The sequence below is a fragment of the Crinia signifera genome, chromosome 1 (genome assembly GCF_055691185.1).
Source record: "Crinia signifera chromosome 1, ASM5569118v1, whole genome shotgun sequence".
In the NCBI taxonomy this organism is placed as follows: domain Eukaryota; kingdom Metazoa; phylum Chordata; class Amphibia; order Anura; family Myobatrachidae; genus Crinia; species Crinia signifera.
The window spans coordinates 295,531,732-295,551,690 of record NC_139217.1 but is presented as its reverse complement, the minus strand read 5'-3'; the positions used below and the strand labels follow the sequence as shown (position 1 = coordinate 295,551,690).

The window sequence follows — 19,959 nt, the reverse complement described above, 5'->3', positions numbered from 1 at the left end:
CCAATCATAAAACATGTGGACTAACTAAAGCACAACTTTGTACACCACCACATAACTGACCCTAAATGATGACAGGTAGGCACAATTTACTTATTATTATTATTATTATTATTATTGTAAACATTAAAATACTTTTTCCCCTAGGGGTGCTGTGAAATAAATGCTCTCTAGGGCACCATGATTCAAAAGAGTTTGATAGTCTTTCGATGGTTGCGACCATAGAAAGATGTGGATGGATCCCCATGACCTTCGAATGGATGTTACTGTGTAACATCCATTCGCATGCCCTGAATGCGAATTGCGCTTGCGAATGGGTGACGGCAGCCTTGCGAATCAACCAGAACAACCCCCTTGGTTTAATAGTAAGCAAATTATTACTTGGTAGTAATTGTGCACAACTGTACTTGTCATGTGGCTTTCTTCTAACAAACTAATGTACATTTATGCCAATGGTCCTCACACATTGCCTTTGTAAAATACTGCGTATCACGTGCTATTCCACAGGACAGTGAGTTATACTGTACATGTTAAACATGGGCTAAATAACTGTGCCGCCCTTATACTCACCCCAGTTATATTTACAGCAGTTCTGATGTTTATAAAGCGAGTATAGATTGAAAAAACATTGATTGGCATGTTATTTTTACTCAAGCTGTTTGTTCACAAAATAAACCTTACGTTGGTTTTGTTGTTTGCATGTTATCTAATCAATAGCAGGTTAATGATTTTTTTTTTCTATATATAATGTATAATTGGTTTGTAATAAAACTCACTCTGTGAGTTATTGTACATGTAAACAACACACTTATCCTTTAATCAATAGAACATTAAAGACAACTATGTAGCTTTAAAGAACAGTTATTCTCATGCTGATTATTTGTGAAAATATTCCTGGCATAGTAATGCACTTTACTGGCAACACAGTAAATGTATTGAATTACTGAAGTAATGGGATTGAATGTTTTTGGTTGCTGGAGGGTGCCAGCAAGCAGTGCAGTTTATCAATGTTATTATTCTTTTGCGTTCTCTGCCTGCAGTGTTGGGCTGGAGCATCTTGTTACATGAGCTTACTGCCAGGACGTGGACAATCACCTTTCAGCAGCCTTGGTGTACTTCCCACTAATAGGTGTAGCATAACTTACATGACCACTAAACAGAAGTCTAATATTTTTTTTAAAAAGTGCAAAAGTCTACAATTTATTCAGATCTTCCTCATATATGTCACTTACTTTCTTTGGGCAGTATTCAATGAGAAAAGTTCTCCGTGTTTTGTGGAGAATTTGTGCTTTGTTCGCCTTGGATGGAGCATTTTGCTCTCCAAAAGCGAGCAACCCTATTCAATGTGAAATATTCTCCGTCTTTTTAAGTGATTTTCTCCGTCTCTCTCCGTGTAGCAATTCTCCATCTTTTGATGGAGAGCTGGAATGTGAACTTTTGAACGTAAAGGTTTTTTTTTTAAATTTTGGTGTCAAAAAATCAGGTTTTTTTTCCTGTGAAGGGGCATGTTATTTTTATTCATGTGCTTATAGCACATGAATATATATTTAATTTAAAAAAAAATATATTTTTTTACATTTTGTTTTTGTTTTTTTTACACAGTGCAGCCAGCAGGGGGCCCGAGCGCTCGAGCCGCTCATTAGATATTCATATATTCACTGCAGCCGAACGTAACTATGCACGAATGGTGCAGTGAATACTGGGTCCCCCGCTGGCTATAGGGGGGTGCAGCCTGGGTCCTGGAGAGCCCCCCTCCCCTCCACAGTCCTCTGGAGCAGCCAGGGAGACTTTAATCTCTCTGGCTGCTTCCGGTTCCCTGAAAGCTCCCTGCTCCCTGCGAGTGGCGGCGAGTCTTAACCACATTGAATAGAGGGAGCAGGAGTGGCAGCGAGCCCTCCGGAACACGGAGAGTGCATGGAGAGCTAAATAAAACGCTCTCCATGCACGGAGAACTTTTTCATTGAATACTGCCCTTTGTCATTTGCTTCCCATCTATAATATTTTTTTTCCTTACAATTCCTTTCATTTATTACTGTGGATTTATTCAAATAGTCTACAAACTTCTTCCCCTGTGTACTTTGGTGTGGTTGAATGTGCAAAGACTAAGATGTACAATCTTAGCATACGTGTACAATGTAATACCTCTAGGTGCATCCTTATAATGATGTGTCCTCATGCATCTAGCCTCATTGCACCACACAAGTGCAAGAAGCCTGGTGAGAGTGAGTTGCTAAGTCCAACACAGCCCTGCAAGCTTTGGGTGTAATTTTTGACGATTCAGCTATGATGCACTTGGAGACTGTGCTGATTAATATGATATGTAACACTTGTATATCTGTGTGCAACTGAGTCTGATTATGTAGCACAGCAGAAGTTGGCATGACAAAAAAGCTACAGCTACTGCTTCATATACATATTGAGAGACACGGTTGCACACAGATATACAAGTGTTACATAGCACATTCATCAGCACAATCTCGTGTGCATCCTAGTCTTTGTTTCAAAGATGCATTTTGGGCCATGGAATGTCAATCACTTTTCCACCACCTCCCTGGTAGCATCTGAATCAACCGCAGCAGCACCTTTGTGTGTACACTCTGTGTAATACATGTTCAATAAAGTTTTTTAGAGCTTTCTGCTCATGCGTAGTTGCATATAATCATTCAACTATGTGAACATCGCACTTGCACTCGCAGTTTGGATTGCATGCAAATCAGGCCCATAATGCCTTGCCTGTTGATCATTCACCAATTTGTTTTCTTACCAATACTCTCTCAATTTCTGATTCAACCAGGGCCGGCACCACCACTAGGCAGCTTTAGGCATTCGCCTAGGGTGCCGGCCACTGCAGGGCAGCAGTTAGGACCAGGTCCCCGTGGATGGAGGTGAGTGCCCCCCCCCCCATGTGTAGCCGGTGAGCCCCCCCCCCCGCCTGGGGTGCTCCGGTCCTGGATTCTGCTAGCCAAAACTGATGCTTGCTCTTTTATTTATGCTCATAACTGACCAATAATGTATTTTTCTGTGTATTCTGCATAAAACTAAACGAGCAAACAAAAACAGAAGGGTACATACTGTATAAAAGTTTACAATGGCACTCAACCCCAATTATGTCCTTGTTCATTTATATCAGTGTATTTTTGTATATCTGTGTATTTTTGCATATACAATTAAGAAAGTAAGCTATCATGAGTAGTGCCCTCTTCCCTCATGTGCTTTCCTTCTCTTCCTAAGACTATCTCCTACACCATTCTCCTTACAATGGCACCTACAGTAGCGCTCAATTTCAGCCACTCTGAGCTTATTTGTGTGTCATGTCCAGTCATGTGGGACATCATGAACAGTGTAATGGTTAGCATTACTGCCTCACAGCACTGAGGTCATGGGTTTGATTCCCACTATGGCTCTAACTGTGCGGAGTTTGTATACTCTCCCTGTGTTTGCATGGGTTTACTATGGGTAGTCTAGTTTCCTCCCACAATCCAAAAATATACTGGTAGGCTAATTGGCTTCCAACAAAATTAACCCTAGAATATGTGTGTGTGTGTGTGTGTGTATACATGTGGATGTAGATGCCCTTGTAGTGCCATATAAATAAAGGATAATAATTATAAAAATAATAATAATAATAATAATAAATTACTATAAATACTTATAAATAAAGGATAAAAATAATAATATTTAATAAAATAATAATATAATAATAATACACGTTCTATCCAAATTTAGAACTTTATGATACCCTCAACTGCACCTGTAATTCTTTCAGATCTAAGACTGACCATGACAGCAATCAGACACAAGCCCAAATTATATAAGGTCCACCACTATCTGCTCAGTCATGCCCCCTAGCTGTTGTCAAAGCCAATAGCTTCTTGTTGCATCGAAGAATTCTACTGCCAGTGCAGTGACTGCATCCAAAGTACAGAGAACTCAGATAATCCCTGCCTACCATTCATGCTATAATACCATTGCTATTGATTTATTTCAGTGTTGAATGTGACTTCTGTACCCGCTCTGTTTTTCAGCGAGTAGAGTGGTCTTATTTATCATAGGGATCGATTTGTATCAAGACAGGTGCTCTGGCTGCTTACAATTATTGGAGATGGCTAAATGCATACTTGGTAAAAACACAATTGCTTTACTCAGTGTGCATTAGGTCTTACAGAAACTAGGTTATATCCTAAAGCATGAATAATCTATACATTATTCTCGTAATATTTGCATTAGACAAAAGAAAAAAAAATCTGTCACGGAGTCTTGCTGGAATGTCTGGATAGCTTTATCATTAGCGGAGAGACAAATGTAAAAGCCAGAAAAATAAAAAATTATTTGTTTCTGCAATTACTGTCAAAGATCAGGACGACATTTCAACTGTGGGTCGGCTCTTTAATGGTCCTGAGCCGTAAAGTCAAAACAATGAGCTTCACAACAGGTTGTCCGCTCCTTCCCTTGTACACGAAAACAACAGTCTTCCTACATTAAATGATCACATTTAAAGATGGATTACAGCTACTGATGTAGGCTGAAACATCGCCAGTCTAACATATTGCTTTAGATTTGCAATATGCATAATTCAAGAGTAAAAAAGAATATTCATTTTTCATACCTAGTATCACAGATTCAGTGATTAGCAGTCAATCACTTACAGAAAGCTATCAGGCAAATAATCAAGAGAAACCCAAGTCAAACTAAGATGCTTTTGATTTAAACAGCAGTAGAGCTATATCAAACATTATTCTGGCAAGGAATTGTACAGATTAGAAGAATAATGAGCGGACGACCTTGGTCGGTTTGGTCCATGGCTGATATATAGGCAGAAAATATGATGAAGCTTTCAAGGTATAAGCAATAAAAGATTCAAAATAAATCATTTTTGCATTTACAGTAAAGACGTGATGTGGTTGGTGCAGGTTTATCTAGAAACTAATAACGTTCATTTCATAGAGAAGGCAATAGCACATTATTTGTATAAACTTTAAAAAACATTTAGTAAGAAAGGAGTGTAATGGGAATATGGGGTATGAATGGGGTAGGCTGTACAGCGATTTAGGTTAGATTACAGTGAACTAGCACTGACACTCATGTATACTATACTACGTCAGTCAACATATGATCATTAAATTAAAACATGTTCTTTGTAACAAAGAACAGTCCAGAATCTACTAGTGCACACACACATTAATACATTTCCAGACTTCCCTCCCTATTACTAGCCCTGGACGCGGAAAAGGCCTTCGACCGGGTCTCCTGGTCCTTTCTCACTCACACCCTTCGTAGGTTTGGCTTTCAGGGACAATTTCTACAGGCTATTCAAGCCCTGTACTACAACCCCTCCACATCAGTTTCTGAAGGAGGCATAACCTCTGACTCATTTAGCATTTCAAACGGGACCAGACAGGGCTGCCCATTATCCCCTCTTATCTTTGCATTAATCATAGAACCCCTGGCCAGCCGGATTAGATCCAACCCCGATATCTCTGGAATCTCGGTCGGTGACTCTGACTACAAAATCTCCCTCTTCGCAGACGACGTCCTCCTCACTTTAACTAACCCCTCAATTTCCCTCCCCAACCTTTTCCAAGAACTTTCCATATACGGTCACTTCTCAGGTTATAAAATCAACCACGATAAATCTTAAGAGCTCCCCCTTCACATCCCTAAGCCCTCTCTTGATCTCCTTCAGTCTAATTTCACCTTTTCCTGGCGCAGAGACTCCATCAAATACTTAGGCATACACCTGACAAAAACTTATGCGAACCTTTATAAATTTAATTACCCCCGCCTCCTCCAGACTATCACACAAGACCTTGACAGGTGGAGCAAACTCTTCATATCCTGGATAGGACGTATAAATGTTATTAAGATGTCTGTGCTCCCAAAGCTTCTCTATCTCTTTCAGACCCTCCCCATCGCTGTCCCCAAAAGAACCCTTGCCACCCTCCAAACCTCTTACTGTAAATTTGTTTGGAACCACAAAAAACCCCGCATACGCAGAGACATCCTTGCCAAGAATCCAACCTCAGGCGGTTTGGGCCTTCCCCTTCTCTCCAAATACTATCACGCGTCCAGACTCAGTCAACTAGTCGCCTGGCACTCCCCCCGCGGTGTGAAAAGATGGGTCGACATGGAATATGACCTCTCAAAGACACTCTCCGTCTCCTATTTACCTTGGGTCCCACGTCAACTCAGACCTGCCTCAGCTTTAGCTATACCCACAATCTCCCTCACCCTCTCTGTCTGGGACTCACTCACCACCAAGCTCTCACTCACTTCATACCCCTCCCCCCAAACTCCTATCTGGCAAAATCCATCCTTCCCCCCAGGTCAATCCCTACACATGACCACCACATGGTCCTCAGCAGGTATCACACGCTTGCGACACGTCCACGACAAGAATACGCTGCTATCCTTCGCCGACCTCCAGGAAAAACACCACCTCCCACACTCCCTCTTTTATCAGTTCCTCCAAATCCGGAGCTTTATTAATGTCTCCCTATCTAGGACGGGCTCTCTCAGAAACCCTACCCCCATAGAAAATCTTTGTTCCCAGAGACCTATGGAAAAAGGCATCATTTCAAACCTATACCACTCCGTTCTCACGCCAGACGGCCCACCCTTAGAAACTCATGAAAGAGCCTGGGAAATGGACTTGGATATTTCCCTAGGAGAAGACTCCTGGAAAGAGATCCGCCTGGCTATATCTAAATGTTCTATCAGTGCAGCTATTAAGGAAACCTCATACAAAATCTATACCCGATGATACCTAGTCCCAAAACGTCTTCATGCTATATACCCATCTGTACCCAACTCATGCTGGCGACAATGCGGATGTGAAGGAACTTTCTTCCACATTTGGTGGACCTGCCCACACATTAGGCCTTTCTGGAACATGGTGCAATCGGTTATAAACTCATCCATCCCATCCTGCCCCCCACTCACACCGCCCACAATGCTTCTGTGTGCCCCGGTCGACCGGTTAACCTCCTTCTCCAATAAGCTGATCCTCCACATCACCTGCGCCGCCAAGCTCCAGATCGCTAAGACCTGGAAAAACCCAACTCCCCCTTCCCACCAAGAACTACTAAACCGAATCTGGTTTGTCTCTAAAATGGAGTACATAACCAGCCTCCAAAATAACACAGTGGAGAAGTTTCACAAGGTATGGGAACCCTGGTATGCCTCAAGAAACCTTCCCCTCCCAGGACTGGTTTGATCTCCCCTACACCCGCATCAGCTCCTATCAGTCCGACCTACCCCCTCCTTGGTCCTTAAACTCATCTCATGACTCTACTCTCATTTTGTGCAGCTCCTTCCCCTTAAAACACCCTAACAACTCACAAACCTCAACGACACTCCCCCTCTACACACTCCTCGCTACCCCACCGCTTCCCCCCCTCCCTTTCTCAACGTATCCGCCCCCCAACCCAACCTCCACTCCTCCAGCCCCGCCCCTATCCATTACCCCCTCCCCCCTACTAGTTCATTTAAGTACATCTTTTCTTAAGGAACGTAACCATCAACGGTCCTGTTGTATTGCCTTCTAATAACCACATGTCTTCTAGTTAACTCTAGAACCGTTGTACGTAAATAAGCTATGTTGTTTCATCTTCAATAAAATATTTGAACATAAAACATTTCCAGCTAGAAGGGGGTACCAGATAGAAACGAAACACAGACCCCCTCCTCTCTTAATACTCGCCTAACTAGAATGCTACTATAGGGAAATATTATAGGGCATAAAATGAATAAATGCTGCAGAGAAGGGTTGGTAATCACTGGTAATTTCAAAATATGGATATGGGGCATTGGAGCCCACAAAGTTTTGGCCCTATGTACATATATCTTAAGCTAGCCATACACTTGATCGATTTAACCATTTTTCTTATAATTATGATGGATTGCGCAGAGAAATTGCTGGCGAATTCGGATGTGTTTCACATCTGATCTGATGCAAGGTCCATGTGCATTGTACCCGGAGATTGGACCTGCCTACGTGTTCGGCCTATGACACTGACAGACTCCTGGCAAATGGTAATGCATGCGTTATATCACATGCAACAGGACCGCATGATATTCTGCCACCCGGGAAGGTCCCGGGCATCTCAAAGGGGATTGGCTACAGCTTCTCCCACCAGAGAAGTCGCACTAATGTATGGGCACCTTAAGTGTTGTCTGACTGCACAAAGGCCCTTATTCAAATATGATCACAGTACAAATTTGTTCTCAAACTGGGCAAAACCATGTGCACTGCAGATGGGGCAGATGTAGCATGTGCAATTTTGGTTAAATTTGGGTGGGGTGTGTTGAAACTGAAATCTAAATTGCAGTGTAAAAATAATGCATACAGTTTACCCTGCACAGCAACAAAATAGCTCACCAAATCTAACTCTCTCAATACATGTTACATCTGCCCCACCTGCAGTGCACATGGTTTTGCCCATTTTGAGAACAAATTTGTACTGCGATCAGTTCTGAATAAGTGCCAAAGTCCATGAGAATTAACTGAGAGACTGAATCCATTTAAATTTGTCAATCAGCTGCTTGGACAATTTGGATACAGACATTCTCAAGTACAGGTAACATAGCAATTGATATACTGAAGAGAATGATTTAGCAAAGCTGTTATATAAAGCAATATGGACTATATGTTTAACGAGCTTTCACTGGCACAGCCAAGCAATCTCTGGACTGAAATCATATCATGTCACATTTTTCTGAGTTAAAATCTGAAACAGTTATGCCCCAATACATCATACATATTTCAGCTTCCCCAATGGCCTGGCTAGGGAATCAGCAATATTAAACATGTTTAAAAATCCAGATCTCCAGAAGATCAGTAAATCAGGCTTTTTTAACATGTTTAGGGGCCCAATTATCAATTACTTTTATCTATTTAAAACTTATTGATAAATGGTGCTCTAGCCAATCAGCTCTTACGGCTGTGTTTGAAAAACAAGGTGGGGGCACTATTTCTCATATGCAATGAGTTTTAAATAGATAAAACTCCTTGATAAATGGATCCCTTAATATTTCCGATTGCCTTACAGATCACCAATCATAGAGGGTTTCCATTGGATAGAGCAACAGCGCAGTAGGGTCAGGGAATCACCACTAAAGGCCCCCATCTACTAGTGTGATATGGCCTCTTTTCATATGATTCCAAGCTTCTAGAGCGAGGGATCGTCTAAAAAGGGGCCATATTGCATGTCATTTCGCTCCTACTCCAATCCAAGGCGCGTTCCCGTGGATTGCACATGTTGTATTGTATGTGAACCAGTTGCCTGGGAACTGCCGATTGAGTTGGCAGAGTATCACATACGATACCTTGCACTAGGATAGGGGCCTTCAGATGTCTGAGGAACTCTACCCAGTGAAATGGGAAGTATGAGAAAGTCAACAACCATTTTCACTGTATGTTTATTGTATGTCTATATTGGGTACTTGTGTATTTTCACAGCGCCCGATATATCGGATGCAATATTGACCAATATATCGGATGCGATATCGGCCGATATATCAATGCACTTTTTTACCTGTTCTTAGCCTCACTATCCACTATGCATGGAGTTGATTTTATATAGTGTGGCGAGCGCAGTAATCCGCGTCCGCTCGCCACGCTTCAGGCTCGTGGCTCACTGCGCTCGACACACTATATAAAATCAACTCCACGCGTAGTGGATAGTGGGGTTATGAACAGGTACAAAATCGCATAGGATCGCATCTATATATTGACCGATATATCATCTGATATATCGGCCGATATCGCATCCGATGTACCCTATATTGCATTCCCCGTATTGTAAATCACACTGCATAGTATGTAAGCCCTTTAAAAACCCTGGGTGGCACTAATAATACCAATACTAACAAAATAACTATTTTTCTGCAAGATATAAAAACAAAACACTTGAAATACTTTTCATAGCTTGCTGAGTATAATGCTTCTTAAAACTGTGTGTTAGAAATAATTGGGGGATGTGGATATTGTCCCTGGATATTATGCATTCCTTCCCTATACATAGTTTAAAAGCCCCCTCTCCGGTGGCTAATGTTCTCAAAGATTAAAGAAAGACACAACTGGTCTGTTACTAATGACCTGGTACACCAGAGATCATTTGTTTTGTGATAATGGAATGAGATAGCAAGTAATGTTGTCATGTGTGTCTGATGCAAGGAAATGAGAAAATATTTAATACATTTTTATTAGATTTTGAAATGCTTTTTTCTATGCATGCAGCAACAAAAGGACTATATATTCACAATGCCACATCTGTTCCAAGAACCTGAATTCAGCAGTACTGTAATATGAGGGCGTAAAGCTGACAAGAGACATTTATAAACTAATATACTGTGGTATGTGTTACCAGAATATATTAAAATTATTCTCAACTCCATTATGATCTGAAAAAAATATATGTAAATTTCTTCTGAACAAAACATGTCATTTCTTGACTTGTTTTATTAAGTGTAACATAATTTGCACTATTTGCTGCTGGACAAGAAAAATATTTTGTCCTCCAAGGTGCTAAATTGTTCTTTAAAACAACAACCACAGAACTCACAGTATGCATGTATTAGGGATATATGGTGTGAATGGATATTTGGAATTACCCATTGCTAAAACTATATTTGATGCTACTTGTTATGATGTTTTATATCTGTAAAGTATTGGTACCCACAGAGAAGGAGACACTAAAACAAGCATGGGCACGTAAATATGGAAAGTAATTCTACAATATAGATAGCCACTGCAGGGCATACGGAGGACAACAAAAAATATTGTGGTGCAGTTCAGACAATATGTGCGATCATGAGATTTTTTGTTGACATCATGCCAATCTATGTACAGACCAAAATCTATAATGTGGCTATATTTAACACGGTAGATGTAAAGAATACAGTATGCATGACCGGTTTTCAGAAGCTCGACAGCAGCATCCTGTTAAACAGAATCCTGACAGGGGCTTTGTAATTATACTTACCCTTTGCACCTACCCCCCTACCTGCAGTCTAGCCCTAACACATCCCAACACCACTGATGGATGGATTTTGGTGTAAATGCCTAATTTCAAGTGACAGCACTGGCTACAGGTTGCCTGAGAACAATCCATTATCCTCTATTGTTGAAATCTTGGTCAAAGCTAAAGTCCTGTTAACTCTGTAGTTTCATACATATAGATATTGGTGACAAAAGAAGCAAATATGCACCATTGGCATACATCATAAGGTTCTATTATTCATATGTACTGACCACAGGTGTCAAACCGACAGCCAATAGACAGCGCTAATAAAGCACTCTGTTTGGGGCACGCTTTATGAATAAAACTTAACGTTTATTGTATACTAATATTAAGAATTTATTTTTTTACATTGATTATCATCAAAACCACTTACATGACACCCAAAAACATATAACACATAAGTTTGTTACCAATCTTTGTTGTAGGATATATACTTATATTATCAGTTGATGATTCAATCTTTATTAGTACTTAAAACTCTACTGACAGTCGCAAATAGATGTATCAACATTGTACCAATGTGATACAATATGTATGACAATAGAGGTTGAATCATCAACTGATAATATAAGTATATATCCTACAACAAAGATTGGTAACAAACTTATGTGTTTTGTGTGATGATAATCAATGTAAAAAAAAAAAAAACAATCTTAATATTAGTATACAATAAACGTTAAGTTTTATTCAAAAAGCGTGCCCCCAAACAAAGAGAGTGCTTTTCCTTTCTTCACTTCACTTTAAATTCCTCTCAGGGGTGCACCTCCACACTAATCATTAGAGCTGAAGCACCTAAATGTAGATTCATTGTGGAATTTTTACACATTTTTCTACTATGCTCAGACATAATATTGGTGGCACTAGTGCACAGGTACCTTTTCGCCTTCCCCATTCCCTTATGCAACTAGCGCTAATAATGCAAAAATACCATACAAAATTAAAGAGTTACAATAAGGTAAATTTTTTACTAATCAGTTCTTTTCATGTTATGTTTCATTAATGTAGAAGTTCTATTTGAAATGATAATAATGTCTTCATAAACCATAAACTTCATAAACCTTTAATATCAAACTCATGTTGCATCCGGATAGAGAACTGACCATTGGAGGGAAACAGATCATTGATGGAGCTTTACTTGAAATAGTCGTTAAAATATCAAAGTACCCTACTAACCATACTATAATAAAATATTATATCTAAACCATAATAACATTATTATAATAAATATCAATGTAATAGTGCAAATATAAGTCATACCACAGCCCCCCCCCAACAAATGGATTTGTCAGTGGAATGAGTAGGCAGTTATATGTGTTTTGCAGTGCAGTCAAATTTATGAATTAAAACAAAAACAATGATACAGTAGGTGTAAAAGTGCAGCAAAATACACAAAGTTAATAGTTTTCCCTTTAGCTTATTCCAAAACAAAATCCAAATGTAGAAGCACTTTCTGAACACTGTAAAGCACCTGTTCATGATAGTTTGAGACATTAATACCACTGTTCATTGAAGTAAGAAGATTTTGCTTACCTTCAATGGCTGAAAGCAGAACACGTGAGTGATCATATGCAATTACATTTGCATATCTATTCTTTGGTTTGTTAACTTCCAGGTTAGAGTGCTCCCATGTGAATTGTTGTCCTGGGTCAATAGACTATAAATGAAATGAAAGAGAACACAATGAGGTATAAAATGTATCTGTAGTTTTCAAGAGAATGTAGCACCTAAAGCAACGACTATCACCGAGATACAAAGTACATTTTAAAGCTATGTAACCCTGTCTTAAGATAAAAGAGAGCAATTCAATTGTCCGCAGTAATTTACCAAATAGTCCAAAGGAGGCAGCCTGAACAAAAATACTCAATAAGTACCCTGTATTCGCAATCGTGGCTGAGAAAACAAATAGGCCCAAGAACTTATCATGAGTCCTATGTGTTTTTGCCCAAAACAGATCTTTTTAAAGTGGTAAAGATTGGCCATGGACAAATGAATTCCCACATATTGTAATGTCTGCCAGCAACAAGCAAAACTTACAGATTATTCAAGACTAAAATACCAATTTGATATTTGTTCCAGGCTTCGGATATATATTTTTAATATTAAGTATGATTAGCAGGGCATAAGAGAGCCTGTCTGGGCCTGGAAACTTTTCATGGATGTGGCCTAATCGTAGGAGGCGTGGTTATGCACCCTTAGAATAAAATACATACAAAAATAGTACTGTAAGCATCTCACTGGCAACACTGCAACCCAGCACACAACATGTGCTGGGTAGAGAAGAGCTGCTGCAGCTGCCACTGACAGGTAATGAGGGCCCCATTGGGCCCCTTCATCAGGCCTGTGCCCAGGTATGTAGTACCCCCTTTCTCGGCACCACTGATGAATGAAACTATGTTAGAGTCTATTACTCAAGCTCAAGATGCATTGTGAGCTTTTGTTTTATTACCTCTATGATCGGCATGATTTGCTATGGTATTGCAGTCATGATTTATGTTATAAATTTACTCAATTCTATGCAACTGCACTGTGTATATTAATTTGCCTGAAATACTATAGAAATACAATAGAAACATAACTATGCTATTACAGATGTCTGTAGCACATTTTATTTCTGTGTTTCTGAATATTATAATTGCTATTAGTTATTGTTATAGAATGATGATCACATTTCTATTGTAAATGTAACTATCTTCATGCTTTATACTAGTACATTAAAGTTAAAGGTGTTTCTCTCCTAAAAGTTGTTTTTTAAAGAACATTCAAAGAATATATCAAATGAATCAGCACAGTCTCGATGTGCATCTTAGTTGCACTGTGTTGCGACAAAGGCACATTTTCGCCAAAAAAGACACCTCCTGCTATTTCTCACGCTACCTGGTGTGCCAAAGGGGGCTGATTACTGCGGCAAAGATGTACAATATGAGGACACATCTTAATAAGTATATGTACTTTTCAGATTAATGTTACTAATGCATACTACATTACATTTTTGTACTATTCCTGCTTCAATCCAAGTTTTATATCTTGATAAAGGTGACTCACCAAATGATTACTTGATGAGAAATGCAATCACATAATTAATGGTCTGGTGATGATGTACTGCTCGTAATCAGCATTCTCAGCATAAATCACCTATGCATATAATTTTTTTTAATAAGGCTGCAATGTAATTAGGTGTTGTTCTCCTGAAGACTATACATGCCATGCCAAGCACAATGACACAGCTTAGATGTATAACAAGTCAATCAGATGACATCCATCCAGTAGTTAACAATGCACTAGGCTACAACCATCGGGATAATACATATACTTATATACATACATTTCCCAAAGAATAGAGTTCCGATGATTAAATGTTAACTCCAAGGGCTGTGTGGAGACATGTGACCAAACTGCTATTCTTCTATTGTTTTATTCCGATTGTATCAATAAGTATGCACTAAAGGGTTTGAAGAACACAACTGAATCCGGCCCTAAAGGTGTAATGGGCTGCTCTTTATTCAATGTTGGGTCACTTCTGTCGAGCTGGCCCGACAGCCATGACCCTGTCCCGATCTTGGCCTTCTCGACCGAGAAATAGCAGGCAGGATTCAATGCCCTGCCTGCCGCAGGACGAGAAGGGGGCGTGGACGGGAATCGGCGAGCTGTGGCTGGGAGCTTGTCAATTCCCAGCTTGTTCTGCGAGATCCCTTGTTCAATGCTGTTGAGGAAGACAGCATTGAATAGGGCCCCGCAGGTGGCTGTGGGAGATTGAATACCCCCCCGAAGAGGTTTCTTATACAAGATATACCAATATCACATACATTATCGTTCTAATTGACAAAGCCATGTCAAATGTAAGTCACCTTCAAACGTCCTTGTACTCATTGCATATAAAAATAGGGCCTAATTCAGCATGGATCGCTAATTAGAGAATGCACAATCCAACTAATTATCGAATGACTGCGCATGAACTGTATTCACATTGTGCATGCATGTAAGCATATAGCAAATAAATATCTGTACGCATAGCATTTGCAGTTTGACAGAAAACCAGCGTTTAGAGGTAGAAACATAAGTCGTTTTCGGGGTTTGTTTGTGAGAGCGAAGGTGTGCCAAGGTGATTTTTGGGTGGGTCTCTGACATCAGCAGCAACTTGGTTCTTTAGAGAATAAGGGAACAGATCTGCGAATGTATCGCTATTCTTTCTTTCTGGGAGGCAACTTTTTGATGGCAGGCAACTGCTCTTCCTCTAATTAGCAATCCATGCTGAATTAGGCCCTGTATTCCATTGAACAAAGTCCATTTTATCTCCTTTGTAAAGTCTTGCAATGAATGATAAACTTTTTCTGGGATAAACACTTGCAGCAATATAGAATACATGCAACACAGGTAATAAAAGCTAGCAGATATACCATATATACATTTCTGTGTCAGTGTAAGGGCTTTGAAAAGGAAATACTGGCAGAGTTTCCAGCTTGACCATTTATTTCAATATTTTTAAACAAAAATTCCATGAATTAAATGAAATACAGCAGGTTATTCAGATCTGATTGCCCAGCTGCGAATTAGCAGGGTGATTATCGATAGCCTGCGCATGGATTATAATATGTATGCGTGAGGCATCCCTGCGTTGAAATCCTGCTAATCTTTTGATTACTGGCCAAATGCACCTAAGGGTGTTGACACAATGTACAATATGTCGACTTAATCTACAGTAGGTCAACCCAATGACCATAACCTGACTAAAGATTCTGAATACATGAAGGTATATACAGTACTGTAGCTTGGTAAATAATACCACAGGCAAACTCAAACAACCTAAAACAAAATTTGGGTATTAAAATCAAACGCTCTCCTTTAGCAACAGAAACCTCCAACACTATCCTCAGACAGCGATTTAAAATGTGCTGGTACAAATGTCAATGGGCTTTCCCGGCGATGATGCTGGAGCGCAGAGCAGCGATCATCGCCGGGCCATACACACTGGGCGGCTTTGAGATGAAAGCCGCTCAAACTTGCTGTTTTGAGCGGCTTTCAGCTCAAAATCGCCCAGTGTGTGTGGGCCTTAAATCATCTTTTGATCTCATCTTTTTGAACTCCTAGATAAAAAGCTACACCTGTGTCATGATCACCTGTATGGAGAATTATGAGTCAAACCTCTATCCTAAAAGTGCCCACACACGATGAGTTTTTTTTTTGGTTTGATGCGATGCACGCATATCACATCGCACAGCACAGAAAGTCTGTGCAGTCCGTACTTTTATTACTAGATTGCATCAGTACTGTAGCACATTGTATGCTTTTTGTACTAGATACAATGCAATCTTGTACAAAAAGTACAGAGCTCATTGCTCCGTGTATGGGCGCCTTAAAGATTTGCTCCAATTTATCTAAGAGTGAAAATGATTTGCATTCAAAAATATTAGTTCTAAAATTACTGTAATGCACTCTGAAGTAAAGTAGTTATTATGCTGAAGCATAGAGATTTTATACAGTAGTGTATAAACACATGGTCACTGACCATGCTACAGTCTCATCTTCAGACTTGAAGATATTTTTAATACAGATGTGGATAATGGCATTAGATCTAAAAATATAGTATATGCTCTACTAAACTAAAAATACTGGTAATTTATAGTCCATAGAAGTTATGCAAACATTGCAAAAGCCTACAGTAAGACTGAAAATACCGGCCAGTGGTTCCCTATATTACAATGGTTCAAGCTATCTGGATTATTACCTTCAGTCATGAACCTAACTAGAAGCTTTAGGATTTTAAATGTTACTGTCTACTTGCTGGCTATGTACTGTGGGCATAGTCATTGTATATACTAATACACCCCACCACAGATTAATGAAATGCACTAAAAGTTTTATTACAAACAAACCTCAATACAAGGGTACATATACTGCATTCTTCATAGATTTGCCTCATTTGATTCGAACAAGAGACTTATTTCTATTCGATGGGTGTTTTTACATCCAAACATTTGGAATTGCTATGGGCTCTGCCATAGCACCAGCTTACACTAATACATTTATGTTTGATGTAGTAAAGGATTAAATTTTTAGATAAGATGACTTTACACTACACATACTATTTTTCACTAGATATATTATTGCTATTTTTGTCTTGTTGTCTGGGTCTAAAGATCAATTTCTTCAAATGATATAGGTGGCCAACACTCGGGATACAAATATTACATTTCTATTCTTCATTCGTGATTCAAAATACACTTTTTAGATGTTTATTGAGATTAAAAATAACAAATTGTTGACCTTAATTTACCATAAAATAACTGTAGCACTTTCCTACAAGTGTCCAATCATCATCCTGTAGCCTTGAAGAGCGATTTACCCTTCTCTCAAAACTTAGGAGGACACAGGATACGAAATAGACAATAGATGGGATGAACCAAAAGAAACTTATGACTGACAAAGTCCTTCAAAGAGTGTATCTGTACAGGCTTCTTAAGGAAGACAAGGGAAAGGCATTAGTGCAGGAACACTTCTAGACACTTTAGCTGCCAGTGAGAACAGTAAACCCTTAGACATTTATAAAAATTAAACATTTCCCCTAGTTGCAATATGCGTGACCTTGCAGGAAAAGACTGCCTTACACCCCAGTTTTCACCCCCAGCCAATGGCTATGTGCTAACGCAACAGTGCCACAATGAGAGTGGCTACATCTTTAAGAGTGGATCAACTCCATACTAGAGTGTATCTTTTTGAATACAATGGTATTAATGTCTTTCCGGGGTTACTCTGGACATTCTGGTAATTAAGATTGCCTTCCAGAGGGGTAGCGTTCCCGGACTAGGTGGTAGGCCTATTACAGTCCCTATTGGTGTAATGGTCTGGTGTCTTGTCCATATAGTGTAATTGTGACCACAAAAATATGTTATTAAAAACATATTTAAGCAATGTAGTCACAGGCCACTGCATTCATCTTAAAACTGTGATAGCTGCTTCCTGTCTCACCTTTAAAAAACAAAAGTTAGTTGGCAGGTGAACTTTAAACTAGCTACAGTAGCATGTTTTGCAGTTGTCAGGTTTTCAAGAGTCCGGGCGATAGAGTAGGACTTGCAGTGAAGTGTAGTCCCTTGACATTGGGCTGCAAGCTTGACTGCATTGATTAAATGAACCAAAACCCCATTATTTATTTATGTACTAAGGTAAGGGAGTTTACTATAGTGAGTGCTGAGCCCTCTATTTTGTAATTATTTAAGAAATGTGATCACAGGCCCCTACACCCCAACTTTGGAATGGCGAGTGCAGGTGCTCACCCTAATCCTAGGGCAATTTTAGAAGCTTTAATAAATGTACCCCCATACAGTATGTCCAGCACTCCCTCAAGCAGCCACAGCAGGCCTGGGGCTGTTATCTAAACCTTGGTATGGATGGTCTAGCAATGTTAATAAACCACTGGCCAATCACTGGAGTTATTATAGGGAATTCTGCTGTAGAGAAGGACTTGGGGGTCATCATAGATGAAAAATTGGGTAATAGTGCACACTTCTCAAGTGCAGCAGTAAAAGCAAACATGGCATACATTATAAGGGAAATGGATTCATGGGATGCCAATGTGATAGTGCCTCTTTACAAGGCATTGGTGAGACCAAACTTGGAATACTGTGTTCAGTTCTGGGCACCGCACCTTAAAAAGGACATATATGAATTGGAACAGGTAAAGAGAAGGGGCGACTAAGCTAATAAATGGTCTCAAATCACTAGAATACAAAGATAGGTTGACCAGGCTGAATATGTTTTCACTGGAGAAAAGGAGGTTGAGAGATGATATGATTAGTATGTTGAAATACAGGATTGGGAATCGTAAGGAACTGGGAGATGATTTGTTCAGTAACACGGCTATACTTAGGACACGTGGGCATGTCCTGAGGCTCGAGGAAAATTAATTCTGTACTGAATTATAGCATTATAGCATTATACACCATTATAGCAGTAAAATTTGGGAACTCATTGCTGGTGGGGGTGGTTACAGCAACTACCACTAATGAATTTAAATCAAAACTGGATACATTTTTGGTCACTAAAGGAATCCAATAGCTTACCCCAATAGCTTAAGTAATAGACTTACTCAAGTCAGTAGTTAGAAGTCAAATAAGTTGAACTTAATGGGCTAACGCCTTTTTTCAACCTTAATTACTATGTTACTATATGTTACACCAGTATTGTATTAGCCAACATTTCAGAATCAACGCTCTTTTATATTTTCTTAGAAATCAAATTTGTATCAGGTAAATTGGAAAAGGCACTGTGTTGTCTTTCATACAATAAAATGCTGCTAATGTGCTAGAAAACCTCAAATTTAATTTTGCTAGTAAGAACATACTTGTGATTATTAAGATAAATGGCAAAATGATACTAGCAAGTTTATATCACATTAGGGACACTAATGTAATTAGCAAATCAAGGGGAATGTAATGAATGAATTAAGCTTAATGGTGATCGCAGGAATGCATTTTGCTCATCAACACAGTAATAAAGTAGCAATGAAAAGAGGCCTTTGAAAATTATCGTAAAAGTTAAAAGGTGTCTGTTTTTGAACAATAAACCTAAAACAAGCAATTTCACATATATTAAAACAGAAGTACATAACAAGGCTAATTCTGATTAGGACACAAGTCGAATTTTTAGTGTACAATACACATATTGCTTCTGTATAGGTGGGGGGGGGGAGATACAGGCAAGCATAGGCCAAGTACAGTAAAGGTGTGCTTACTGTACTGTGTACTTACTGAGTGAGTAGTCTAGTAAGCATGCGCAAGCCTCTGTAAAATTGTGTGGCAGTAATTTCCCTGTGATTTTTCAACAGTGCATGTGCAACATGGTCACAGCAAGATTTTCTTGCATCATTACTGCATTGCTGGCTCCACCTATCTGGGATTCCAGTCAGGAAAGCATTAATTAAATGGGTGGAGGGTGTTAGTCCCCTGGA

At 39.5% G+C, this 19,959-nt stretch overlaps 1 protein-coding gene across 35 annotated transcripts in view; it reads right to left on the bottom strand.

The window, feature by feature from the left end:
• The window catches only part of PTPRD (protein tyrosine phosphatase receptor type D), a 1,589,668-nt gene that overhangs the window by 52,047 nt on the left and 1,517,662 nt on the right, over positions 1–19,959 (bottom strand). For all 35 annotated transcript variants that reach the window (XM_083185941.1, XM_083185944.1, XM_083185945.1 and 32 more), the window contains one exon: positions 12,549–12,672. In XM_083185941.1, coding sequence (XP_083042067.1) covers positions 12,549–12,672 — 124 coding nt within the window. The remainder of the gene's footprint in view (positions 1–12,548; positions 12,673–19,959) is intronic.